Here is a 27,915-nt window from a genome sequence, read left to right as displayed (position 1 = left end):
CCTCCCGTATTAGTATTTTCCCGTAAATCTCCCGTACTTTAACCTGCGTTATTAAAAAATAATAATACCCCGGGCCCGAGCGGAGTAAAAAAAAAAGAGAAAAAAACCCATTCCCAATCTGAGCTCTGTCACCAGCCTCGCGACAACTGCCACCTGCAGTAGCCTACTACAGGTACTGTAGGTGGCAGTTGTGGCGAGGTTAGTGTGTGAGGTCAGATGATGATGGACGCTACGACAGCTGCCAAAACTTATGAAGGCTTTACTATGTATTCCCCATAGCAATGCAAGCTGAGAAAGGGTGTTTAGCATGGTACTAAATATTGTTACAGAGAATAGGATGACATTAGACAGAACTGTCTGCGCTCTACTCTCATGTAAACCACTCTGGCCCAGCCCACTAATACACTCCTTCCTAAACAGTCTTAAAGAATGCAAAGTCTGCAACAAATTTGTACAATAACTCACTAAAAGAGTAAAGAAAAGTTATGTGAAATGAAAAGAAAAACTGTAAAAGAAAAGCAATATGAAATGAAAATGTGTGGAATGAAAAGAAAATGTAAAGACAAGCAATGTTATAAATTGTAAATGTTTTCAGCATTCTGCATCAAGTGGTGATTTTAGCTTTCTTGTACACCTGTCTTAAAATGTAAGGGATATTGGAGCTTGGTTTGGGGGGTGGGACTGCTCGCGGTGGGCACCGGAAAATTTCCCTTATTTTCAAATCCAAAACTTGACAGGTATGGTACAACCACAACGCTGGTTTTATACAGAGATATGACGAGATATGATTTATTAGTGAGCTATAGTGCTGGTAGTGGGATTCTGTTGCCTTTGGACAGAGCCAAGCCAGCTTTTCCCCTCTCTGTTCAACCTCTGTCTTTATGCTAAGCTAAGCTAACTGTATCCTGGCTGTAGCTTCATATTTACCAGACAAATAAGAGAGTGGTATCGATCTTATCAGGTAACCCTAGACAAGAACGGGACTAGGCGTATTTGCCCAAAAGTAAAATCAATTTCAATCAAACTTTTTTCAAACGGAGTCACCCCAATTTAGGGCTGCAAATAACGAATATTTTTATTCCCCATTATTCTGCCGATTGTTTTTATTATTTAAGTTTTAAAAATCACAAGGCCCCAGAGGCCATGTATATCTCCAAAAGTGCTTATTTTGTCCAACAAACAAAATTATATCAAACTAAGAAAAGCAGCAAATCCTCACATTTGAGAAGCTAGAACCAGAGAATGTTAAGAAGATGTAATTTGCTTCTTGTAAATGACTTCAATTATTTACCAAGTATCAAAATTACTACAATTATACTTTTTTTGTTTATTATCAATCTGCAAATCAATGAATCAACTAATTGTTAATTATGAAGATGGAAACGTTTTGCAAAGTATCCCTCTATTTGAATTAAATCCACAGTCCAGATAAGTGCTCTCTTTCAATAATGGATGAAACACAGTGATGAATAAATGAAACCGAGATAGAGCATGGACTCTGCACAACTTACTGTGGAGCTGAACATGTACAAAGACTGCCTCCTGCTGGCTAAACCGACAATTCCAACATAAGAGTTCCCTGAACTCAACTTGGGAGTCAGTTTTGACAGTTTGAGGGCATTTCCTTCTTAGCAGTCTCTCCAGTATGTCACTCCTTTAAGCTCGCATCCAACAACCAGGACATCTTGCACTCAGAGAAGCATTTTACTTTTCTTCAAAGAAGTAAAGCGTGTGGATGTCTTTTCCTCTATACTCATCAGAAGTTCTAGCCCTGTACCATCTAAAAAGGACACAAACCGGGGACTAAAACCAAGAAGGCTAATGAGATGTGTGTGAAATAAGTCCACATAATAATAATTAATAATAAAACTATAATTCTCAGAATATGAAATGCTTGTACAGTATGTGGCAGGAAGTAGAGGACGCACAGACACAACATTTAAAGGTGATGGGTATTGAAATATGATAGAGAATGGGAACCTGTGTACCAGGCTTTCCTTCTGCTCCCTCTGGTCCAGGTGGCCCGGGCAAACCCTGTGAGGGATCAACCGAAAACACACACAGACACCCACAATCAATTAACAACCAAGACCTTACTCCTCTTAAGACCTTGTACTTGTAATACCAATAATCTGAATTGTTAACAAGACCAGCATTTTGAACATATGGCCAGAGTTAAAGAATTCAGGGTTGACTACATTTGAAATGATTTCTGACAGGCTTTAAGTTTACCGATGGACCCGGTTGGCCAGTGTGGCCCCTCTGTCCAGGCCGGCCCTGGAGAAAAGTAAATAGAGAAGGCGGCATCAATATCAAATAACTCCAGCAGAATACAAAGCGACTCACACAACAGAAAGCTAAAGCCTTGCTATTTGTCAGGACAACTAAAATAGATCGAAGCCTTTGTATGCCAGTTCCAATTTGGAAATATTGTTTGTATTGTGTTGTATACATCAAATATTTAGAATGTGTAATACCTTGTTCCCTCTGGGTCCTGGTTTGCCGTTACGTCCATCTGGTCCCCTGTTTCCCTTCAAAGATGTTCAGATATTAGTGACTTTGACTGAGCATCAATATCTACAAAACTGCCTTCATTTGTTTTACTTTGGATGTTGTCTTGATTTTTATACCTAAAAACTGGGTGAAATTATGTTGAAAGCAGAAATTACATGCGATTAGGTTATGTTACATATTTCAAATGTTACTAAATGTACAAACATGATGACTCTGGGGCTGATTTTTAGTTATCCTTGTGTCCGAAAAAGCTTATTATTTAGATTTACTTACAACTAGGAGATTTTCTTATCCTCATTTAGGTCACCTTTGCAAATAAACACATTTGCTGTGTTCACAGATACATAATGCTATTGATATAAAGTGTCACTGACGCTACACTCCTCCCCCCCGAAGCCAGAAAAGGTGAAAAATCCCACTGGATGTTTTAAGAGGGAATCATTTTATATCCCTATTCATTTTAGACCTTAATATAGCAGAGATCTAGAATCCCTCAGAATGGATGACACATCACTATATATTGCTGACCAAGTGCAGAATCGGGAGCGCGTTATATTCCTGTTATTGCAGTCAAAAGTTGTTGATTCACTTCACAATATTGGATTGTTAAATTCACATGCAGGAAGCCACTGGAGGCTCTAACGTTTCACAGTTAAATCTGACGTTTGGAACAACATATGAAGTCATCAGACATTTTGTGGTGTTCAGACGCACAAATCATCACTGACCTTTAACCCACTGCTGCCCTGTTTTCCCTGAGGACCAGTTTCTCCATTTGTGCCCTGGATGAAGAAATATAAAATCAGTCAAGCTTATCTCCTTCACCAGGCAGCTTCTTTCTCCCGGCTGAAAGTGCATGTAATATGCTGCAAATACTGTGCTACATTGTGGGTTAATAATCTGGCTATGACGTTTTTAATAGAAAATAAAACAAGTGTCATTTTACGTGAAAGTTTTAAACTCCACCATCGTATATTAGTTTATATACGTACACTTAAAAAATACTGTGACTTATTTCAGGACAAATCATATTTTCTAGGAAAACAAATAAAATTAGCATTTTAAGCTTGACCTTTTAACAGTCTACTAAGGGTCAGAGTTCATTCTTGACCTGAGAAATAATGTATTTCTTTATCAGAAAACATTCATTCTACACAGCTACTGATGTAAATCAGTTACAAAAAAGAAAGAAAAAGAAACAGTTAACAGTGCTCTCCACTGTACCTCAGTGCCTTTGGGGCCAGGCCGGCCCTCGGTGCCTGCAAAACCTGGGGAGCCGGTGGGGCCCCTCTCTCCCTGAGGACCCCTAATACCTGCTGCCCCCAGAATACCCTGAGATAAAAACCAAACGGAACATTTTCTTACTATGAAAAGACACAGGGACTTTTCTGAATCATACATGGGTCATTAAAGTGACTTTTTCTATGTTTCTGAAACTGTAATTTTTAATCTGATGATCATAAAGGACCTGTAACGGCAAACAAGAGTAACAGTGAAAAGAACGCTTTTTTTTCATAGTTTTTATTAATGACTCTGCCCAGGTCCAATTTTTCCCCGCAAAGTCATAAAATTATTTACGGCAGGTAGACGGCGCTACAGTAAGACATTTTGAAGGGTCACAGATTTCGCTGTAACACCGGAAAAGCCCGTTATATCCATTATATTATATATTATATATCCGCTATATCCAGCCATCGGAGCCAGGTAAAAGGTAGCAGGAGATTTCTTTATGTATGCCTAATTGTATTCTAATGTTATTTTAGAAGTTCTCTACTGTAATTATGGCTGATAGTGGGGCAGGGCCATCACAGAAAAAAGAAGAAATTAAACGAAGAACATAAAAGCTGACAGGGAAAGTGACAGACAACGGGCGAAACAGAGTTACACTCGGTCGGGCAGAAGGAGACAATTACAGGATTGTAAAGGATTCAAAAACGTCCCAGAATTGACCCTCAGGTATGTTATATGTCTATTTCATTCATAAAGTAACTTTACAATGTGCAATATTAATCTAAGTTATTATTACATTGGTTGCTACAACCGTGTCTTAATGCTCTGGCTCGTGACACAGTGACAGTGATAATGTTACCCGGTTTAGCTCATGAGACATCGAGAGTAGGCTAAGTTACCGTATGCAACACTTGAAATGCAACAATGCTTCTGTAACGTATTCTCTTATTATAAATGAATGATTTTCTGTCTGAGCAAAATATTCATGACGACTATATGACCTCCCCGTAACGCTAACTCCTAGACCTTTACAACAGCAAGTGTGGTAAAAACTCTACTGCTTTTGTCCAAAGGGGCTGCTGAAATCAACACAAACTGAAAGTTACATATAGCCACTTTAAATTAGTAGTTTTGTATTTCGAGAAATATGCTTATTTGCTTATTTGCTATCACAGTGACAATCTTGTTGTCACTGTGAGTGTCTTGTTGCCAGGCAAGCAGCAGAGACTCTAGGAAGTGACTGTGCCCTGTCAAGAAATAGCCCCGCACATTTCCTACACATTACCCCAGTGAAACCATTTTGCATTATGCAAGAACCTCTCGTATGAACAAAATTCATGAGTGGTTCAGACCTGTCACTCACAAGTCACGCAAAGACAGTCCGCCTTTCTCCTCTGGGCAAAAACACTAATTTGATCTGAAATCATGATGCCTTAATCTAAATTCATTTGGAGTTTAAATATGAGATGAATATAACTAAACTAAAGACAAACTTGGATGCAAAATCATTATTCTGTTCACCAGATAATTATCATGATGGCTTGCCAATTTACTGAGATGGTTGTATAGATTTTATTGGCATATTTCGGCACAGGAACGTCAGTTTCAGTCAGTTTCTCTCAGCTGCCTCAGTGTCTTTATGCAGCTCTTTGTTCATTGTTCTTTGCCTCCACGAACGCCTCTCACATTGGTCACTTGCTTTTTAACATCTCACCTAATGTCAAACCATTCCCTCTTTATGTCTGTCACAGCAGCACTGCTCTGATCACACATCGTTGGCAGCTGTTCTATAAATATTTTCTAATTATTTCAGGTTCTCTGGGACGTTAAGTTCTGACACTGCTAAATGTGTTTGCCGATTTGTGAAACTTAAAGCTCTGCTGGGAGAAATCTTTTCTTCTACTCTTTGGTAACCTTTTTGTCAATTAAACAAGTGATTTACAGTAAGTTTGTTCAGATAAGATAGATTGGTGAATCCGACTTGTCATACTCATACGAACAAAACTCACAGAAAAAAAGGAAGAGAGGGTTAGAGTGAGTAAGAGTAGTTTGGATTATGTACACATTAAACAAAGAAAAAACATGTTAACTAGCGAGCTTTAGAGGTGCTGGTGGGTGGAGTTAATACCTTTTGGACAGAGCCATGACTAGTTGTTTGCCCCCATTTCCAGTCTTTGTGCTAAGCTAAGCTAACCAGCCACTCACTGTAGCTACATACGTATTATCCATACAGACATGAGATAGGTATCTAGCCTCTCATGTAGCTCTCGAAAGCAAATAACCATATTTTCCAAAATGTTCAACTATTCCTTTAAGTACATTGTATTATTCTCTTTGAGTGTTATTGAGTGAACAGGAACTTGCTGGCTCCTACTTTGTCGCCTTTAGGTCCTGGATCCCCCTTGTCCCCATCTGGTCCCCTGTTACCCTGTGAAGAAGAAAAGGGTCAAAGCCAATAATGTCTTCAGTAAATATGCCTGTACATATATATAATGAGCACCCACCGTTAGCCCGGGAAAACCAATAGGACCTGGTCTCCCTGCAGCACCCTGTAAATAAACCCAAAAAGGATGATGATGATGATGATGATGATGATGGGAGATTTAGAAGCAAATTATTCAAAGTGCAGACAATTGAAAGGATCACATCTATTTATTATAATAAAAAAGATAAATTAAAGATGAAATGGCTAGTAAAGATGCAAGTTATTCTGAAGGACTTCTAAGGGAATACAGATGAAATCTGTGGAATTGGTTGCACTACAGTGAAGCCAACAGAGAATTTGATTCGACTTCATAGTCAGATTTCTCTGACATTTGTCTTACATCAGTGTCAGCACCATGTCCTGAGCCACTGAGACACTCCAACCAGGAGATGGCAGTGTGAGGCTGCAGCGCGCTGTCTAGCAACAGAGTGCAGTGCATTCACAGCTGCTTACCTACGTCGAGTCTGTTCAGACAATGTGTGTTCCTACTGTACAGTAGATGTGATGATGCAATACCCTGGTGAATAAGTCCAAGTGCAACTCACCGTGGGCCCCTCAAAGCCGGGATCCCCTCGGGCACCCAGGGGCCCCACAGGCCCCTGATGGGAACAAAAAGAAAAGAAACAAGGCAGAAGTCAAAAGAGGAATACAATACTGTATTTTCTGTAGATGGTCAGACTTACACTATCAGCAGTCTTTACATTTTGATATATTACTTTGGACCTGCACATTAACCTTGTCTGTAGAATATACAGTACATCATGCTTATCATGTTCCTTTCCGAAGCACTAAATGAACTGCGGTATTATAGAACTAAAATAACATAATCATGATGGGGAAAAAAAAAAAAAAACTTTACTTGAGCGGCATAAAAAAGACAAGGCTCTCCCACTACAAGGACACTGAACTTGATAGCGAGATAGATGTTTTCTTAAACATTGACTGTCAAAAATCTGTTGTTCTTAACATTTCATTTTGCAGTCTGAATAAATCTTTGCTGACCTGACAGTTGATTGCATTAAATGTATGTTGAGGATTCATTCAACTTTACTTCCACCTCACATTTTTCCCTGAGTCATGCATGCAAAATAAACTGATTTTAATTCCACTCCTTCACAACTGAAACTAGAGTGGCCAATGGTGCATTCACATGCTCCTCAAATGGTCCAAATTCCAGCACTGGGTAGTCGTTCTCCCGTTTTTCAGTGTGTGCGTTAGCTTTAAAGCTGTGGTAGGCACTTTATTTTTGGCGTCATTGTAATTCAAGTGGTCTGAGAGAAAACTAGACTTCTGCACCTCCAATTGGCTTTGTATTCAGGCTTCAGAAAATCTAGATGTGAGAGGAGACTTTGGTCAATCACAGGTCATTTCAGAGAGAGAGAGAGAGAGAGAGAGAGAGAGAGAGAGAGAGAGAGAGAGAGAGAGAGAGAGAGAGAGAGACAGAGAGCGAGAGAGCTCCTATTGATGTTCCTGTTTTACACATACACTGCCAGTGTGACAAAGAGGGGAGAGGGAGAGCTGCAGGAAGAAGTTTCAGTCTACTTCAAATTCTGCCATTTTTTGCTTTCTACCCACTGCAGCTTTAACTCAATGTAGAAACATTGAGTTAACATATTTCTTAGTTAGTTGAAACAACTCGTTAATAGCGGTTTCCAGTATTTGCGGGACAATGAAGAGAAAAGGAACTGCTTCAGGTGAGGCATGAAACCAACACAAACCAACCAACAAACTGACAAACTGGCTGAAACCATGACATCTTTGGCAGATCAGGCTAAGAAGGGTAAACCTGAACACTTCACACTAGAGGTTCTGGTATGACTTATACTGTGTGCAGCTCTGTTTAAGTTGTATTTCAATCTCCTGTGTACTTGTTGGAGGTTTGGTTTAGAAAACAAATGAAGAAAAAAAAATGGGAACAAAATGAACTTGATGAGAACAAACTTACAGGATCTCCTTTAGGTCCAGGAGCACCGATCAGTCCTGGATGTCCCTGTCAGGATGAGCACATTGATTTTAACCTCCTGCACTTTACTGGCTGCAGAGTGAATGAAGCAGAAGCCCAACGAGTCCAAATTCCACATTAACAGTCTTGCCTTGAACTCTACTCACTTGGGGTCCTCTGAGTCCTGGAGGTCCCATCTGTCCCTCTAAACCTGGAGGCCCCTAGTCAAAAGAAAAAGAAGGTGCCGAACAGTCTCTAAACATGCCCAGCAAGTTGAATCACTGCAGCATATGTAGAGCCAAACAAAATGTATACCTGTGGGCCTTTGGGACCGACACTGCCAGCAGGTCCCATGTCTCCCTGAAAGAAACAATAAACCATTTATACACAAAGGAACTAGCCTGCAAACTAACACACTGTTTGAGGTCTATGAAACTTTCCAGGCATGAAGTATGAAATCAATAAAATTACATTTGCTTCATTTCATTTTACACATCACAGTTTCTACTCTATAGAAAGCAATTTTGATAATCCATTGATCATTTCATTGGTTCCAGCTTCTGCAATGTGAGAATATCTTTGGGGCTTTTGGAGTGTTGTTTGGACAAAACAAGCTATTTGAGGATGGTACCTTGGGCTAGAAATTTGGAGGTGGACAATTGTCACTGTTGTTTAACATTTAACAGTCTGACTAATACTCGATTAACTGAAAAAGGTAAGAAATCATTACTTACTTACAAAAAAACCCACCTTTACCATTATTACTAAGTTGTTGGGGTGTAATCTTACCCTTGAGCCATTAACTCCTTGATCGCCAACTCTTCCTGTGATACCTGCTGCGCCCTGTGAGACACACACACACACACACACACACACACACACACACACACACACACACACACACACACACACACACACACACACACACACACACACACACACACACACACACACACACACACACACACACACACACACACACACACACACACACACACACACATCATACATCATACATGTATTCATAATTGACCCTAACAGACAAATATTTTGTCATCAAAACTGTGTGCTCACCGTCGGCCCTGGCAGACCTGGAGGGCCGTCCAGTCCCCTCTCACCCTGGTGACAACAGGTTCACAGCAGCATGAGTGATGTCTTACACACTGTCCATCGGTTCAGAATCTCTCACAATGAATCCAACTATAATAATCAGGCATTAACCACTCCTGCCTAATTCAGTCTATTAACTATAGGCAGCAGGTAATTCTCAACCTTCATTCACATCACCAATTGATATAGCTGCAAAAACGCACCAGATTTCTGCCACTTCCTGCTCAAAGCATGCTGTAAAACGGTTTAGAAAATGGATGAATAGATGAATGTCTAACACATTTCTTAAAATTCATCAAATTGCTCATGCTGCTAAATGTATTCTATGGCCAAAGCCTGTTAGCCTGGGAAGACCCTGACGAACTTCTGGCAAATTTGAGATTAGCTCTGCAAGTCAGTCTGGCCAAGAGCCCATTCAAGCCCATTTCCAATGTTTCCAAATCGAGCCACCAATCACAACCGTTGAGATGGGCTTTACACAATGCTGATAGAGCAGCGACGGCGAGCAGCTTTTTGTTTACATTCAACATCGAAGCGCAGCAACCCGTTGATGCCGCTGTCGCTGCTACGTCACACAGATCTTTGGTCTGATTGGTTGAAGGACTATCCAATTGTGCCCAGAGGCATTTGAGTGGCGCCCCTTTGGAAATTAACTGTGAACGAACGTTCCCCTGACCCTACTCTCAGTTTCAACTGTACTGTCAATATCACCACATGGCAACATAGTGACGCAGTGGTGAACCAGTCTGACAGGCATGATAACAACATTCACTTATAGAAGAAGCATTCCCAATAGTGCAAAGCAACAAAACAAGAGAGCTCAAGAACAACTTCCTGAGCAGCTATAGTCGGACAGTGCATCACTCACATCAGGCCCATGGGGCCCCTCTGGCCCTTGGCCCCCTCGGTTCCCCTGAGGCCCCTGCAGAGAAGATTCAAGTATTCAATGTCAACTTTACAACAACATATTAAAATACATATAAAACGCTGTATTCAAAGCTAGGATTAATCAAACTGATTATGTCCTACTGGTCAGAGTGTCTGTGTTAAAACTATGAGGCAGAGTTTCTGATTTCATGCCAAGTAGAATCAAAGTAAACCCGAGAACAGGCTGGAGTCAGCGCCTCGCTGCCTGGGACTCCAAGTTCAAAGAGGGACTGGATTAGGGATTAAAAAGGATTCAGAGGCGCAGGTCTTTCTTTCACAAAAGCTGATTGATTGTTGTGTTCTTATTGTACACCAGTTGGATGTGTAAGAAATGTGTTGAACAAGCACAGCTGTTACGTTATTCTTATTGTTTTTAATTGATTCTGTAATGTGCTGGCACCTTGTCCAGCACATTGTACACAAAATGTTCCTAATGTATAAGCAGCTTAACGTCACAGAGAAAAGAGAACTGCTCCTGGTTTATGAACCACCTACTTTCTTTCCAAGGGTTCAGACTATAATGTAATATCCCTGCAGAAATTCCTGGTTTGCTGCACTTACAGAAAGAAACTTAACAGGAAGGGTACAAGAAACTCACCGGTGGTCCGACAGGACCAGGTGGGCCCAGTAAACCAGTAGAGCCCTAAACAAAGAAAAAAAAAAACACAAAGTCCAAAATCGTTACACTATATCGTATGGTTAAAAAAAAAAACTGCTAGATGCAGTATGGTCTCTCTGTTTAAAAACAACCCAGTGCATTTCTATTTAAATATTCAGGATGGATGATAATTAAATTGCACCAATGAGTACCTTCTCACCAGGTTCACCAATTTCTCCTCTTGGTCCCTTGAGGCCTATGAGACCCTGGAGAGGTAGAGAAACAAAACCGTATCTGCAGTGTAACAGTCATTATTAGCTTGCTTCACCCTGCAAACATGAGTGGCAATCAATTTCACATAAGCGACAGGTTTCAGAACATGGAGGTCATGTGTTATCCTACAAGGGCATTATCACATCATCATTGTATGGCTGCAATGCTGACAAGATTTAACATTTGAGAACTTTCTTTTGTTAAATGAAAAAAGGGTTTCGTAGAAAAGTATGATAATATTTCTTCAAGAACGGTATGGAAAAATACTGTCATTTTGGTATGGGTACCATAACTTAGTACGGTTTTGTCACTAGTATCAAAAAGACTTCAAATGATAGCCAGGCCTAATTAGAACCAGTCAGCTGAAAATGGATACAAGTTTCAGCTACTCATATGTAAAACTTACCAAAAAGAAGGTTATAGATATCAGTCCAAGTACTGCATGTTTAAAACACGGCAGAAAGATGAACTGTGGCTCACACTGCATACAGTAGATCCATTCATTCTAGGCTCCAATTTCACAAACAGTAAATCTAGAATTACTGACTGCTTGTCCCTACTAAAGCAGCTGTGCCATTTTATTCCTCACCTCATCACCTTTTTCCCCTTCGGACCCTCGTTCTCCTCTGTATCCCCACAGGCCCTGATGTCAATCAGAGACAAGATGGAAACATTTCAACCATCAAAACCACATTATTTACCAACTATAAACACACTTATGCTGCACGTGCGCTGTTTAACTAGTGTGCAGAATGTGCTCACCGGCGTTCCAGGATCACCAGGTGACCCGGGCTGACCATCTTCTCCATTTTCCCCGTCTCTCCCTGGGGCCCCGGCTCGTCCTGGAAGGCCCCGGAGACCCCGCTCGCCCTATAAGACAACATAAAGTATCACCTCTGTTGATGCTGACTGCTTCCCTGTCAGCCTGTTAGCGAATAGCGATGACATCGTTCTAAGATACCCTAACACAACAACCGAGAAATAACAAAAGTAAAACAAAAAAAAGTGTGACATCGCAACACTCTGCAGCTGTGGTGGGCTTCACACTGGGAAAGCTACATTATAAATTATAGGTTTGCACCGTGAAGACACTGAGCCTCTCCACCACTCAGTGGAGCCATTTATCACACAGACAAGGCATCACCTGAATAACACACTGTCGAGAGGACGGTGGCCTGCAATAACTCTTCCTGCAGACAGGAGGGAAACATGGACATATTCACAGGGAATGGCTCCACCACCTGTGCTGGCCGTGGACAGTGTTATACTCAAAGCTGCGGAGGATGATGGTTGATGGATACGGTGTTACACATGGCGTTACTGGCAAGATGACTGAGTATTATTATTATTTTTTTTTTTTATTGCAAATACAATTTGCAAAAGATCAGATTCAGATTTGTTGGAAACATACAAGTGCAGCAAAATCATCAAGTGGAATGTTCACAGACAAAATGAACAAAGTTTTATTGATCTTGAGTTTAATTTTGTCACACTGCCAGACACAGTGCATAAATGTCCCTTTAGGCTCATTGCATTTAAAACAAAGGTCAGGTATATTACTGTTGTATTTATTCAATTTAACAGGAGTTGTGTATGTCTGCATCAGCCAATTACATCGGAGTAGCTTTAAATTAGAGTTTGCTGTTTTTTTCTGTAATGCGTCACAAGTTTTCTTCCTATCGTTTTCTGAAATGTTCTCTTTTAAGTCTGCCCTCCATGTCTCAAGTCTTACTAGTGATATGTCTCTAGAGTCAGATGCAAGCCAGTTATATATTGATGAAATCAAACCATCTCATTGGAATCGTTTGATATAATTATTTCTAAGGGTGAGAGTGCAGGAATCCCGACTGATTGGTTTTGCATAAAAGAAATAAAGTTCCTCACTTGGAGATATAAAAATATATATATATATATTACGACTGAGTTTTTTAACCTATATTTAACTACAGTAGGGTTATTTCACTTCATGCAATGTGCTCTTTTTCACAATCACCCTACTACAGTCACTTTTACAGACAACTGACAATTATTTTCATTAATAATTTGATTCACCATTCAGTCTATAAAATATCATAAAAGGATTTCAAGGTGACCTTCTATACCAGGAGAACCGTAGAGGTAAAACAAAATTTGATGATATGCAGGAATATATAAAAGGAACAATATTATTCTTTTAGTTTTGAAAATTTTATTTCAAATAAGTAGTAAATTGCGATTAACCATGTGTCCAATGAAGTGGACGTCATGCATTGCTAAGTATATTTTCCAACACAAGTCATGTGGTTGATTCATCTTTTATGATGACTATATTGGTTGCGATTCAGTGCATTTTGGGTATATTTATGTTAGTTTTTGGAGTCTGTAACTTTCTGAAAAAAATCTTATTTTTGAAAAAAAAGTGAATATTTGTTTTTTTCATGCCCTAAAAAGAGTAAAAACACATTAAAACATTTTTTGACTCAGGCTTTCATAATTCATGCATCAGAGGGTTAACCATTGTCTAGACCAGTGAGTTGTTTTCAACCTCCTTCACAAAAGAGCATTTGGGGATTGATTGATTGATTTGAATCTTTTTAAGAGGCCAGTGCAGCTAACATTAGATTATCTATCGATTCACAAGAATAAAAAACTAAAATTAGAGCATAGTTGTAAAACAAACATAATTATTCTGGCTTTCTTTGCCATTAATCACCGTGCAAACCCTGAGATTTATCTTGTGCTGTCCAGAGCCTGGACAAGGTTGAAAACCACTTGGCCTAGACTACACAGGCATCACACAACCCAACAAATGATTACACGCATTCAACGTGTGTACATCAGTACTGACAGACAACAAAGTGACATCATCGACATGATCACCTCTGCTTAATTCTGCACAAATAGAAATGTGTTTTCATTCATGGAGGCTGTACAGTGACTCAAACACAAACCGTTGATCCATATTCTCTGCCACACGAGATCTAAACATAGCAGACACCAAAGGCTGTTGCACTGTACACACCAGTGTTTCCAACTATCCCAAACCACACTGTTTGGACCTCGGTACCCACTCATTACCCATCTGAGACCTCACAGAATATATGGCAATAGGCTCTAGGTTTCCATATGGCCACAGTGGACTTCTAGGACACATGTTAATGTACTTTAAGATGGTTTTGGAGATTGATGTCACGCAATTGAATTTACCTTTACAAGCTGTTCACCCAAACAAATGAAGTCAAAAGGTTTTTCAAATTTGATGTGATTAAATGACAAGAAGGGAGGTCTCAGTGAGAGAACTCATGAAAGAACACAAGATGAATTGAGAAAACTGGATCAACTACAGCTCAGCATAATCAAATTTAGAAATAAATGTGGAACGTCTTAAATTTGGCAATAAAATTACTTTTATTGTTTATTCTCTCAATATGAGAATGGTTACATCATATGGAGTTCCGTGCATGAGGGTTTCCAAACACCCACTCCCTTTAACCACACTCACTCTGCTCCACCAGCTATATAACACTTGATTTAACTCAACACTGGATCCACCGGTGGATCTATTTTTACAAACTCATATTGTATGGGCAGGCATGGTTCAAGCCCACAGAAATTAAATTTAAACTTTGATCAACATCCCAAAGTTTCCTACAGTATGACACCAAAAATATCTGATTTAATTAAGTGGAAATTAACATAAAATGATGCCCAAAATAGCAACAGTATTTCCATTTGCGGTCATTGTACCACCATAAAATGAACGTGGATTTTTATTTTGACTATTTTAGCTCAATAAAAATTTTAAGAAACTCAAGACATTTAAGAGGAAAATTAAAAGCCATGGGGAGATTTTACATTAAGAGATGTTTTTGGGCTTGCCTTGATTGACAGGCCTTTCAGGCTATCACATTTAGCAGTGTCCGTTTCCCCCAGGCAGCAACTGGCTACCCCAAAATTACATATTCTGAATCTACAAAGACAGATATCTGGCAAATTTGAGGTTTTGAAGCATCTCAGAAACCTATGAGACTAACTACACTGACAAAGTTTCTTTCTGGATAAGAAAGTCATGGTTTGGGTGCTTACCATCTCTCCTGGCATCCCCGGTCGTCCTCGCTCCCCAGCGTAACCAGGTGGTCCCTGAGAAAGATGAGCAGAAGAAAATAAAAACCATTCACCAATTCCGAATTACTCAACATAGACAGAATGTTTTTAATGTGACATATTCAGGTTCATCATTTGCATTCATAATTGTGAGTGGATCTTCAACCTGTATGCCGGGCTTGCCCATCTCTCCAGGTGGTCCTGGAGGGCCTTCTTTACTCTGAAGAAGAAACCAGCCTCAGGTCAGCAGGAACGAACAGAACAACTAAATCCTAACAAAAAGGATATTAATTGTAAAAGCATACTTACAGGCCAACCAGCATGAAGTAACTGGTAGAAATTGGTTTGCTACAGGAGAATGGAAACACACAGGATAAGTTACAGATCCAGAACAAACAGAGACAATTGCATAAAAGGATGTAAAAAGAGTACATGGATGATACCAATCCTCATTTGCAATCAAATAACTTAAATTCCTCCTTCTTCTCCCAAACTTCAGTCTCTGTAGTTAAAAATCTATCTTTGCCTACCCTCATTCAGAATGAATAGATTATATGAATAACCTCTGCAGGTTCTCCACATAAAGTTCAAAGCACATACAGTAACAAATCGCCTTCACAAACTACTAACAGACTTTTATTTCGGTTCTCATTTTTCAAAAACGGCGTTCTCCATCATGCTGACATACTAGTGAGTGTATTCTATAACATACAGCTGCAGCCACTTCACAGAGATTAAACAGATGAGGACAGAGCATACGCTTGCACGCACTCTAACTGAAGGGTCAGAGCTTTTACAGATAGTGTGGGGATCATGTGGGTCCAGGTAAGATGGCTTAGCCTCGAACAACATTTGATGTCCAGGGTTCCTTTTAGGTGACTGACAGTGAATTACTCAAGGGTTAGAAGAGCAAGGAAAAGTCTCTTGGCTGGGTAATTTAACTGCAAGGATGTTTTAAAAGAACACTAGGAAATGTGATGGCTTATAAAAAGGATAACAGATAGATACAAGGGCTATATATATATATATATATATATATATATATATATATATATATATATATATATATATATATATATATATATATATATATATAGTACAGGCCAAAAGTTTGGACACACCTTCTCATTCAATGTGTTTCCTTTATTTTCATGACCATTTACATTGTAGATTCTCACTGAAGGCATCAAAACTATGAATGAACACATATGGAATTATATACTTAACAAAAAAGTGCGAAATGTCTTATATTTTAGATTCCTCAAAGTAGCCACCCTTTGCTTTTTTTGATAGCGCTGCAAACCCTTGGTGTTCTCTCAATGAGCTTCATGAGGTAGTCACCTGAAATGGTTTTCACTTCACAGGTGTGCTTTGTCAGGGTTAATTAGTGGAATTTTTCCCCTTATTAATAAAAAAGCAAAGGGTGACTACTTTGAAGAATCTAAAATATAAGACATGTTTTCAGTTATTTCACACTTTTTTGTTAAATAATTCCATATGTGTTCATTCATAGTTTTGATGCCTTCAGTGAGAATCTAAAATGTAAATAGTCATAAAAAAAAAAAAAAAAAAAAAAAACGAAACTCATTGAATGAGAAAGTGTGTCCAAAATTTTGGCCTGTATTGTGTGTATATATATATATATATATATATATATATATATATATATATATTTTATTTTTTTTAATTTTTTTTTTGGGGGGGGGGACATATGAAAGTGGGGCGTAGGACATTTTCAGCATCAAACACTTCATTTTCTGCATACGTTTTTTTTCTGCACCAATTTATGTTGGAAATACCTTTATTTATGTGACGGAAATACACAAGATTATAATATAATATAATGGAATATAAGGCAGTAAGGGGGCTTTTACATTAGGGACCTGGGCCCGGATCCTACAGTTGACCCCAAGGTCCTGCTCGTTTGATAAGTGTGAACACATCCATGCCCAAGTCCACTTGAAAATGTGGTCATTACAGTTCATGTGTTCTCCCATATGGTTTGTATCAGGTGTAAAAACCAGCTGTACCAAAACACGGAAGTTGACTCCAACTATCTAGGGAGGTCCCGGGACATGTATGCCCAAATAGGCTGTTTCACATTCATTTAAAGAGCAATACAACATGCTCTACATATCTCAACAAGTTCAGTTATTTTGCACCACATTAATCAAATCTGTTGTTTCAGTATTAGTAAAATTTATATTTAGCTTCAGCCATTTAATGGTCATACTATTATTTAACTGTATTTAATTCCATACTATTCTGTAAAAAAATATTTGCAGCATTGTGGGTTGGTCAAATATGTATTTCTCCCACTTTATTTCACGGGCCTTGAAAGCAACTCCTCTGATTGGTCAAAAACTTTCAAAAGCATCATGGGAAAGCAAAAACAGTTTTAGCATCACAGCTAATGACAATAAAAGGACCGAAAATGAATAAAATATGGACAAAAGCCTTCAATATTGGATCTAAAAGTATGGATTTATTGAACAAACTCCTCTGAAAGAAATACGAGTTCCAGAAAAAGAAGTGCAGACTTTGGACCGGTCTTTTGCACTTCTCTGCATACTGTATAAACTCACAAAGTGCTCACGAGTCGCACCCGCTATTAGTCCAGGATGTGTTTAGCAGAGCTTAACCCATAAACCGCAGGCATGGGAAAACAGTTTGCCTCCTTCAAAAGCGGGAAAAAACATTTTCTAACAACTCCAAAATGATAAGTATTTTAAAGTTATATATCTTGTTAGCATGTTAGCCCCTTTGACATTTAAGAAACACCTGGGTTTTTCTCTGAGAACTTCTGAGATACGTGTGGTCTCAAGTGCCCACTGGTTGTTGGTCAGTAAAGAGACCCAATTGGTATGCTAGTTGCTTGTTAAATCCTAATATCTGACAGCTTAGTTGTTGGAAATCACTTGACAGAGCCAGGCTACCAGCCTTTCTGTATCCAGTCTTTGTGTTAAGCTAGGTTAAACCTGTCTCTGCATTGGCCGTTCTCACATTTTTAGGTTTAGCTGATTTTAAGGTCACAATTTGATTACATTTTCATTTTAAATCATTTTTTTCCAAGGACAGAAATGTCACAATAAGAGCTTGGCAGAAGGGTACTTTGTAAACAAGAGTTTGAGCTTTTCAGTGTTAAGATGCAATTGAACGCATGCTGCCAGCCAGTAAGCTACGTTGTGTCTGTTGTTGTTGTGTATTTCTTTGAATGTGCCCAAGTAGGCAGGGGGGGGAAGAAGAAAAAATACTGGGGGAATCGCTGATCCTGCTTTTGATTTCGATAGTTGAAATTGAAAGATCATTTTGATTGATTTTCAATAAAAAAAATCCAAATAGCGACAGCCTTAGTAGCTATCTTTATGACTAATATTTATGAGTGTACATGTTCAGATGTTATCTTTATTGTTGGATTGTAAAATATTATAGAGGTACAGATGAAAGAGCCATTATGTTTGGGACAGGAGCTTTGGTCCACATTGTAGCCAACATACCTTACTGAAAGCACAAGGGTCATGCTGAGCATAAGCTGCCAGTGGGAAGTCCCCTTAGAGGGTCTGTTTCTTCAGAACTTAGGGTTAAATTTAGAAGTAGATGGCAGTTTGCAAGGGGGTGGACCAGACGGTCTGTCTAGAAACATTTTATCTCTACTGTAACAATGTCTAGTGGTCATCCTAACCATAAATAAGTAGGAGAGAAATTAAGATAAGAGATGAGAGAAAAACTAACTTACTGTAAATACTGCACTGAACAAAAGGAGTACGTTGTGGTCACCATCTTACCTGAAAGGCAGCCCATTCCTCCGCTGTGTTCTTCCACAGGTAGAGGGTTGGTAAACCTGGCGGTCCAGGAGGTCCTGGCTTCCCCGTTTTTCCTGGACGCCCTTCAGGGCCAAGCTTACCCTATGAGAGATGTAAAGGAAGTGGTATGTTTATGCAAGACAAATCAATTTATATCGAATACTTAAACAGCCTTGTTTTTTAGCATCTTAGAAGTGATTTGATGCAATAATTGGGGTCAGGCATAAATAATCTACACAGGCTTAATGGAGGAAGGGACAGGCGTTTTTTTATAGCAGTAGTTATAATGTTGAAAGGGAAGCTGAGCTTTAAAACAAGATATAGCCTTAGGTGCACAGAACAGAGGTGTACTTAAATCCTGAAAAATTAGTCAAGTGGACTAACTTACAGTACCACATCATCATAGGTTATTTCCTAAACAAGCTTCTCTTACCTTATCACCTTTAAACCCAGGCGGGCCAGCCTCACCAGGACAGCCCTGCCAAACAAGTAACAACTCTTAATAAAACAGGATCAAAACGATAGAGGAAAAACAACCCTTCAAAATAAAAAATGTATACATATTGAAGTAGAACACCAAACCACAAGTAAACCATTGCTCAAACTGTAAAACTGACAGCACCAGATCCTTGTCAAACCTCACAGTTTGTGGCCCATTTGACTGCCTGTTGAAAAGCAAAAGACTAATTTTTAGGTCTCACTCACAACACCTTAAATGTCTATAAGAAACTAAGATGTTATGGCTTAAAAGTATTGAGATATACAGTAATTATTTATTGTGGATTATGTGTGGATCCTTGATGTATTGTGTCCTTTTAAGTGCAACTTCCTGTGGGATCTGAATTTTTTTATAAATCCAATAATAAATGTCACTACATCTTTACTAGGGATGGGCATGAGTACTCAGTGCGGTATTTGGACATCAGTATTAGTTTAATGTATAGAGTACGTGCTTCTTTTTAAAACTGTCAATGTCTTACTTATAGCATACTTTATACTGTTCTCTAATCTTGCCCTATTTACATTATTGTTCTGTGGTATGGGGTAGTACTTATAAAAGCACATTAAAACCAATAGTAATGGTGCAAAAAAGAGCTATCCGACTAATTCATAAAGTTGGGTTTTTGGACCACACAAACTCAATATTTTTAAAATCTAAGATCATGATGTTTTATGACATTGTTGAGTTCCAATCGATACAGATGCTATATAAAGCAAGGCACAAATTGTTACCAAGCCAAATACAAGGAAGGTTCCAAGAATTATGAAGTTATGAATTATGTGATGATTTAAACATAGTACAACTTTGAAAAGTTTTAGCCTTACAGTTAATGGGGTGCATTTGTGGAATAAGTTGGAGATGGAGATGAAACAATGTCCAAATATCAACCTTTTTAAATATAGACACAAACAAAAGATTTTCGAAAAGTATAAAGAAGAAGAAATGATTAGTCATTAGGAGTATTTTTTACCATGATCAGATATTGGAACTGTATATAATCCATTTTTGTTCTGTTTTGTATTTGTTTTGATTGTTATATTGTTTGTTTGATATTTATATGTTTTTTTGTACTATTGTGAAATGAGAAATTTTATTGTATTATTTTATGTGGGGTGGGGGGGGGGGCTTATAAGCTCTTTTGCTTCTGCCAACTCCCTTTGAGCAGAATGATTACTGCTCAAATAAACAAATAAACTAAACTAATACTTCGATGTGCTACTATGACAAGTTGCCCATGCCAGCCACCAAGCTAATGCATACAGTATCGTTATAACGTAACACTCAAAAAGTTAATTTTAGTAGGATTGTTTTGACCACGGATAACATCGCTGGGTTACCCATTGATTGAATTCGCCACATAACGTTAAACAAAGTCAACACGATTACATATTTGTGCTTATATTGGAAGTACACTAGCATTACTGAAATAAATTTGCAATATTCAAATATAATGAACAAAGCAGAGGCTTAGAAAATCATAGTCTATATTAGGCATGGGTCGGTTATCGGTTTCAGGGTATACCGCGGTTTGAAAAAGTCACGGTTTTAAAACTACTTTTAAAACTAACATTTCCCGTCACACCGTTCCTAAGGTAGGAGCTGTTTATTTTTGTTTTTTTTGTCTTCAAGGACAGAAAGTGCAGTTTAAAAATCCATCTCCCTGCCAGTGTGCAGTGTGTTTCAAAATAAAATAAATTTTGTTTGTGTGGCTGGTTAGCTCAGTTGGTAGAGCGGGCACACATATGCAGAGGTTTATTCCTCGACGCAGAAGGTCCAGGGTTCCAACCCGACCTGTGATGGTTTTCCTTCATGTCTTCCCCCCATCTCTCGCCCCTTTCATAACTCAGCTTTCCTATCAAATTAAGGCAGAGACCCCCCAAAAATAAAAAATAAAAATACATTGTGTTCAATGGAGAAAAAAAGTAGTTAAAAAATAATTCATTTCAAAGCTGTAATTGCAATGATGATATTTTTGCTGAAGGTTATCATGCCTTCAGAATCTCATACCGGCCCATGCCTAGTCTATATCGACGACGTTTCATTTCCGGGATTGTTCAGGTGCAGACAACTGTGATTGGTTTAAAGAAATGCCAATAAACCAGAGCATGTTTTTCTCCCATCCCGGAATGCTGTGTGGACTAGCCAGACCCTCCTCGGCAGCGCTGTGGATGTAGGTCTGGTAATGCGAGACGAAGAAAACATGACACTGAGTCCATTATGTTCTACATCTACTACTGCACTTGAGCAACGGCCAGTCACCAATACCATTTAATGCACCTGCCAACCAATCAGAGAAGAGATGGTTTTCTGTGGCTTTGCCATAGTAACATTCTTTTGTACTGCCCTAAAAACACATGCTTTTTACTAAAATATTAAGTTTAACACCATACTTGTAAAGTCGAATAAATACTACATAAAGATCTGAAATGCAGCACATGAGAAGAGAAACTGGACTGTAGTCCAAGCCAACAGGACGTCTTCCTTCATGTTCCCTACAGCCGTCTTCAATCACAGTAATCGTGCTGATCCTGTGGATTTTATGGCAGCGTGACTCCAGAGATCGGCCCAGACGTGACCAGATGTGCAGTCTGGTTCTGGTTCTGTCTGCCCTGCAGTCCCTGTGATGACCCACCTCTTATACCAGGTAAACCATCCGGTTGGACAGTATAAAATTACTTTACCCCTTAGCACCAATCAGATAACTTGGCAGCCAGAGGGAAAGATTGTCACATTGAGTAAAGCTATGACTCCTTAACTGTGCGGTTCCCTTAGTGCTCAGATGGCGGCATCAAAGACATGTGATCAACATATGTTTGAGCAGTGTAACCTTCCCTGATCAGAGTCAGATGGCAGCTGATGGAGAACAGCTCTTGTAAGCTGTAAAGCATAAACAGACGTCACACTTTCTTCATTCACAACGCTTGTCCTAAGTTTTTTATCTCATCCGACAACAGTCAGTTTTGATATGATACATCAAATGTCCTGTTAAATCAGTGGGAAACAAGCCTTGGCCTTGGCAATCAATATCCAAACAACTTCAATAATATAAACTACAAAAACAATAACTTCCCCTTGAGCAGTTTACATTAAGGGTGGGGGGGAAAGAATCAATACAGTATAGTATTGCGATATTTTTCGTGGCAATACTATAGCGATACACAGACGCCAAGTATCGATCTATTATGATATATGTGTTGGTCAGTCTGTCTGCTTGACAATCCCATTTTGCAGCAATAAAATTTAAGTGAGATGAACAAACAGAGAAATGTATCTTTTTTGATAAAACAGATGTTGACAACAATTTCCTTGGGGGACATCATTTGAAATTGGGAAAAATTTGAAGTTGGAAAAAAGGTAATATATCGCAGAATATTCCAATATGTTTAAAATCGCAATAATATCTTATTGTGACGTAAGTATCGTGATGATATCGTATCGTGAGGCCTCTGGTGATTTCCACCCCTAGTTTACATCAGGCAGGGCAACTTAAAGAGGACTTCTTGCTTTCTCTACTGTCGCTTGGGGGAAAAATGCACTGATTACACTTGGATACATATGGTAGCATTAAAACAATGGCATAAAGCAACAAGAAGATCATTGGGACACTCACTTCCTGCCCTGGGGGACCCATTCGGCCCATTGGTCCTCTCTGGAGCCGGTACATTTTGCCATCTGAGCCCAGGACCAGGTTTTCTTCTTTGGATACAATGGTAACAATGGCATTGTCTGGTTGTTTACTGTTGGTGATGGGTCTCCCCTCCTGGACTACTGCCTTTGCAGATGTCCCAGAGTCTGTGGACGTTCTGGGATCTGAAGGGATCTTAGGTACAGGAAATCCCACTGAGGGCTTTTTGGGGGCACCTCCGACGTCCAGGTCAACGATGTCCTCGGATGGTTTTCCGGGGAAAAGCGGTGACGTCCTCCCACTGGAGTCAGCCTTCTTGTCTGTGGTAATGTTCTCCTCCAAATGTTTAGAGGATAGTTCAGGCTTTCCTTTCTGGCTTCCCTTAAGTCCATTTCTGGAAGGTTTCCACCGAGGGTTGACTTGTCCACCAATGTGGAAGGTCGGATCCAACAAGTCTGTGTCCTCGTCCACTACAAAGACATCCCCACGACCTACTGAACCTTTCCGATTGGATCCTGAAGGCACCGTTCCGTCCCCTCGAGAACTCCCTCGCCGCAGATACAGATTCTGAAACAAAACAAGTATTAGGGCTGATTCGAGAACAGTCTTTCAGATATTTCAACAGCAGATTTCTGGTTGATCATTTTTGGACTAACGAGCGAAGCACAAATAATCTGGGGGGACCCATTCACCCTCTAGAAAACTTTGTAATAGTAAAAGAAATAATCTGTGATCCACAATATAACAAATCGCTATTCAGAATACAGAAATAGTAAGCTTTAACATCTCATGCCTGCACACAAGATGGAGGACTGAAAATAATTTATGTAAGCAATGCTATTCCTACTTAAAAGACCTAAACTTGTCTCCTACGTACAACCCTCAGAAAAAAAAACATTGCTGCAGACTTTCTTCACTTTTTGAACTATCATCAACGCTTCACTGACATCTGGCATAATTTTGTCTGCCTTCAAGTCAATTAGTTTCTCATCTTTTCAAGACCGTAATCCTTGAGCTGCAGATCACTACTGATTTGGATCACAATACTTTTCAAAACACTTGACTTTGGTTAACATTTCCGTGGTTGTCACCGAGTTGCCTGTTGGAGCCAAACCACACAATGTTTATTTTTAGCATTGAAGCTCTCCACAGTGCTGGAGCATCCGTTTGATCTTCAACCTTCATTATCGTAGCACAGGGATCACATCTACATTTTTCACTGTGTTACAATGTGGTTGGGATACCGTTGCTGTTTTATTGTAGACATTGACAATAAAGCTCTCTTCTACTAAACTATAAAATACATTTTCTAACACTCAAATACCACTGAAATACTTGCCATTATGTACCTCTGTTATCCTTGTAATGGTACTCAGGTTAGAGCATGCATATCTGCTTATCTAGATGGATGTTCTACAAGTTTAACATTAATCTCAAAACAAGTGACAAGCTTAACGTTTTTACAAGCTCCTTACTGGAAGACCTCCTCCTTAACACTAAGAGCAATATAGTGGCTCAGGTCCACATATCAAAAGCCTTGGTGTGGTTCAACTTAACTCTGTATATAAGGCCCATATATATCCTGCAGGTTTGCTCCTATAACAAACTCTCCATCATGGACTCATTCACAATTCCAGTTTTAGTCCAATCTGAACTACTTCCACTCCCTCCTGTGCCACCTCGTCTTCACAGCAAGACAGCTGAGTCACTACCGAGGTTTTGTCATAGGAAGAAAGCTGGCTTATAATAAAACAATTGTATTGTTCTCACTGTAAATCAGTTTGGTTAAGAACATCAGCTGTCACAATGTGACCTTATTATCGACTCTCATGAATAATCTCCCAAAACAAACAGCAGTTTAAAGTTATGTGGTATCCAGAGGTGACAGAGAAAAAAAAACACCACAAAATCGACAACATGCAAAACACTACGACCCGGGCATTTCCCTCGTTTGTCAACTCACACACACACACACACACACACACACACACACACACACACACACACACACACACACACACACACACACACACACACACACACACACACACACACACACACACACACACACACACACACACACACACACACACACACACACACACACACACACACACACACACAGCCTTGGGGAACAGTGGTGCAGTGAGAGAGGCCTTTCAGGGGAAGGGACCAAAGGGCAGTACATTTAGTTTGATGGCCCTTGGTTATTTTTTTACAGCCCAAAATCTCCAAACGGATGCCATTGCTCCTCTTCCGTTGCCTGTACCTGCTTGATAGAGAAGTTATTGTCACGTTGCTATGAGGTGGTATCGGGTGTGGTACTATCAGAGTAATTTTATGACTATGAAGTACTAGCATCAGTATCGGTGCATCCCTAACCTTATTCAACGTGTGCTTTATTAGGGTTGAGGTGTGCAGACTGTTCATGGCTTTATAGTAAACTAAGGGGAAGTGTATCCTGATGGCGGTACAATGATGGCGTGATAAATGTTTTCTAACATCTCATCTGAATAAATCCTGCTAAATGAATACAATTGTTAATGGATAGAGTATACACAGGGTCCAAAACTTATTTGTCCACCAGCCAACTGGCTAGTGAATGTTCAAATTTTACCAGCCGCTCAATAGATTACCATTGTTTTTTGGCTGGTGAGTAAAGAACATCTACCAGCCACTTGCATATTTTACTAGCATTTGGCTAGTAGATGGTGCTAATTTTGGGCCCTGTGTATACAGTACATTTGGTCAGCAACAATGTTTCTGCATCTGTGGAACTCCAAATTCTGACCCTACAATCTATCTTTGAGCGCTAAACAAAAGTTGCCATTGGGCAAGCACAGAGAGCTGAAAACATGATAAATATATAAAGGTAACACATTTTATGAATTAGTACAGTTATTATAGAGGGGATCTCAGGTTACAGGCATTTGTTAGGGCAAAAATCAATTGACCATGCTCTGATTGTGTTATCAGAAGGAATAATGTGCCCAAACGTTTCCCAGAAATTATCAGTTGAACCTGGCTTTCATTTATCAAATCTGAAACATTAGAACAATAGTCAGTCTTAAGTACAGTACTGGCAGTGAAACCCAGGCCTTGGTGGAGGACTGGCTGGGTATAACGAGGGGCTGAGATAGGCAAGAGAGCAAACACTGCGCCCCATTTGAAAACAAAGGCCCTTTCTTTCGGTCTTGTACCAGGACACAGTCAGGCAGCCGGCCCCGGTCGATAAGCTGACACTAGATCTCCTCTGGTCAACACCGTCCCTTCAGCTTATCCCCCCCCCCAGTCTGTGAGATATCCCTATGAACACCAGCCCAGGACATACTTAGTTGGAGTACTATGACACATTGGCAAGTCAGTCAGGAGCCAATAGCTGTCAAATGTCCAAAGAAAGATTAAATATCACAGTATGACATTAAAGCTCATTACTGAAATAGCTCCGATTCACAGTATGGACTGTGAATGCAGACTGGCAGGCTCAGTCCCATTAGCCAGGCCTACTAGCACATCTGTGCAATGGGAAGTAGGCTGGCTTGGACAGGGCCAAGTGGAAAAAGTAGGAACCCAGTGCGGTGATTCTGAAAGTAAGGCTGGATTTATGCCTCGGCGTCAAGGTGTATTGACAGTCCCAATGTGGATGCCTCTAGTAGAAGAATTGATTCACTTAAAGTTCAACAATTAATTTTACTCACTGATACCAACACAGCATTAGACGTTAGCTAAACTAGCTGTAGAATGTAAAGTAGAAACGCTCTGAAGGGAGCTTTCCAGAAGGAGGAAATTGGGGTCAGGAGGAGCCAGAGATCAAACCCTCATGATGTCAACAGGGTTATCTTGAGTTAAGCTTGAGACAAAAAAACCTGCATTTCAAATTGGAAGCATGGACTTATAAAGCTGAGCGAAGGGCTAATATAAGATGCTATTGAGTGGCATTTTGGGAAGTGAAAGAGCCAGTGTATCGGAAGCTTTATTATTAAACCTTTCTTCAAGGCATCAGAACCTCGTTGGAGAAAACACAAGCAGCTAAAGCTGACCAATGGCCCCAGGGTGTAGTTACATATTTGAGGAGGTAAACAGGTATGGGGTTGCCTATGCAGCTAAAGAGGCCCCTGAGGTGTGCTTAGACTCCGTTACTATGCTGTAATCCCCTACCACTCAAGTCTAAATACATTTTAAGGACCTGGGAGGATAGTTAGCCACTGAGATTTCAGCTAACACATTCAGAACTGATCCGCTCTACACTATGTATGTTAACAGTTATGTCAACATGACACCTCTGACTTACTGCAAATGACAGAGGTCGGACAGAATTTGAACCATATGTTAGTGTATTGAGAATGGGGGCAACACCATGAGCTGTCATCAACATTAACCCAATGTCAAAAGTCAGTATCTTTGTGACAGTGGCGTCAAACTGCACAATTAAAGGCTCCATATAATTTTGTAATTTAACTGTTTTAGGTGTTTATATTCGTCTTATAATTTCTAGGGAGCGGAGCTGTGGAACCCTATTATTTTCGTAAGGATTATTATTCCGTTGATAAAACTGATGCTAAAGCCAAAACTGTACAAGGTGGTGGGGGGAGGGGGTACCATTTTTAGGACTGGTCCGGATCCCTGCAAGGACCTTGGACACAAAACTTCAGCCACTAGGTGGCGCTATAGCAGAAAAAATGTGTTTGGCCTTATAACTCCCAAACCGTACAACGCACATTAAAAATACACATATTCACGCGTTCCCTGAACTCAGCTGAATCTCCTGATATAGGCCACGCCCATTTCCGCCTATACTTTTATACGCGAAAAATGGCCATTTA

The 27,915-nt window shown here is 39.7% G+C and overlaps 1 protein-coding gene across 1 annotated transcript in view; it reads right to left on the bottom strand.

Annotated features, from left to right (window-relative positions):
• The window catches only part of LOC120545851 (collagen alpha-1(V) chain-like), a 110,048-nt gene that overhangs the window by 14,910 nt on the left and 67,223 nt on the right, over window positions 1–27,915 (bottom strand). The window contains exons 7-30 of the mRNA XM_039780472.1: window positions 23,078–23,659; window positions 19,399–19,443; window positions 18,948–19,067; window positions 15,472–15,510; window positions 15,329–15,382; window positions 15,145–15,198; window positions 11,842–11,949; window positions 11,669–11,722; window positions 11,019–11,072; window positions 10,807–10,851; window positions 10,150–10,203; window positions 9,246–9,290; window positions 8,961–9,014; window positions 8,487–8,531; window positions 8,339–8,392; window positions 8,175–8,219; window positions 6,775–6,828; window positions 6,249–6,293; window positions 6,119–6,172; window positions 3,739–3,846; window positions 3,243–3,296; window positions 2,478–2,531; window positions 2,233–2,277; window positions 1,981–2,034 (exon numbers count right to left, since the gene is read on the bottom strand). Of these exons, the coding sequence (XP_039636406.1) occupies window positions 1,981–2,034; window positions 2,233–2,277; window positions 2,478–2,531; window positions 3,243–3,296; window positions 3,739–3,846; window positions 6,119–6,172; window positions 6,249–6,293; window positions 6,775–6,828; window positions 8,175–8,219; window positions 8,339–8,392; window positions 8,487–8,531; window positions 8,961–9,014; window positions 9,246–9,290; window positions 10,150–10,203; window positions 10,807–10,851; window positions 11,019–11,072; window positions 11,669–11,722; window positions 11,842–11,949; window positions 15,145–15,198; window positions 15,329–15,382; window positions 15,472–15,510; window positions 18,948–19,067; window positions 19,399–19,443; window positions 23,078–23,659 (1,920 nt within the window). The remainder of the gene's footprint in view (window positions 1–1,980; window positions 2,035–2,232; window positions 2,278–2,477; window positions 2,532–3,242; window positions 3,297–3,738; window positions 3,847–6,118; window positions 6,173–6,248; window positions 6,294–6,774; window positions 6,829–8,174; window positions 8,220–8,338; window positions 8,393–8,486; window positions 8,532–8,960; window positions 9,015–9,245; window positions 9,291–10,149; window positions 10,204–10,806; window positions 10,852–11,018; window positions 11,073–11,668; window positions 11,723–11,841; window positions 11,950–15,144; window positions 15,199–15,328; window positions 15,383–15,471; window positions 15,511–18,947; window positions 19,068–19,398; window positions 19,444–23,077; window positions 23,660–27,915) is intronic.

This window comes from Perca fluviatilis, chromosome 17, assembly GCF_010015445.1.
Source record: "Perca fluviatilis chromosome 17, GENO_Pfluv_1.0, whole genome shotgun sequence".
NCBI classification, from domain to species: Eukaryota; Metazoa; Chordata; class Actinopteri; order Perciformes; family Percidae; genus Perca; species Perca fluviatilis.
The sequence above is the reverse complement of the archived record's forward strand: the minus strand, read 5'-3'. Positions and strand labels throughout refer to the sequence as shown.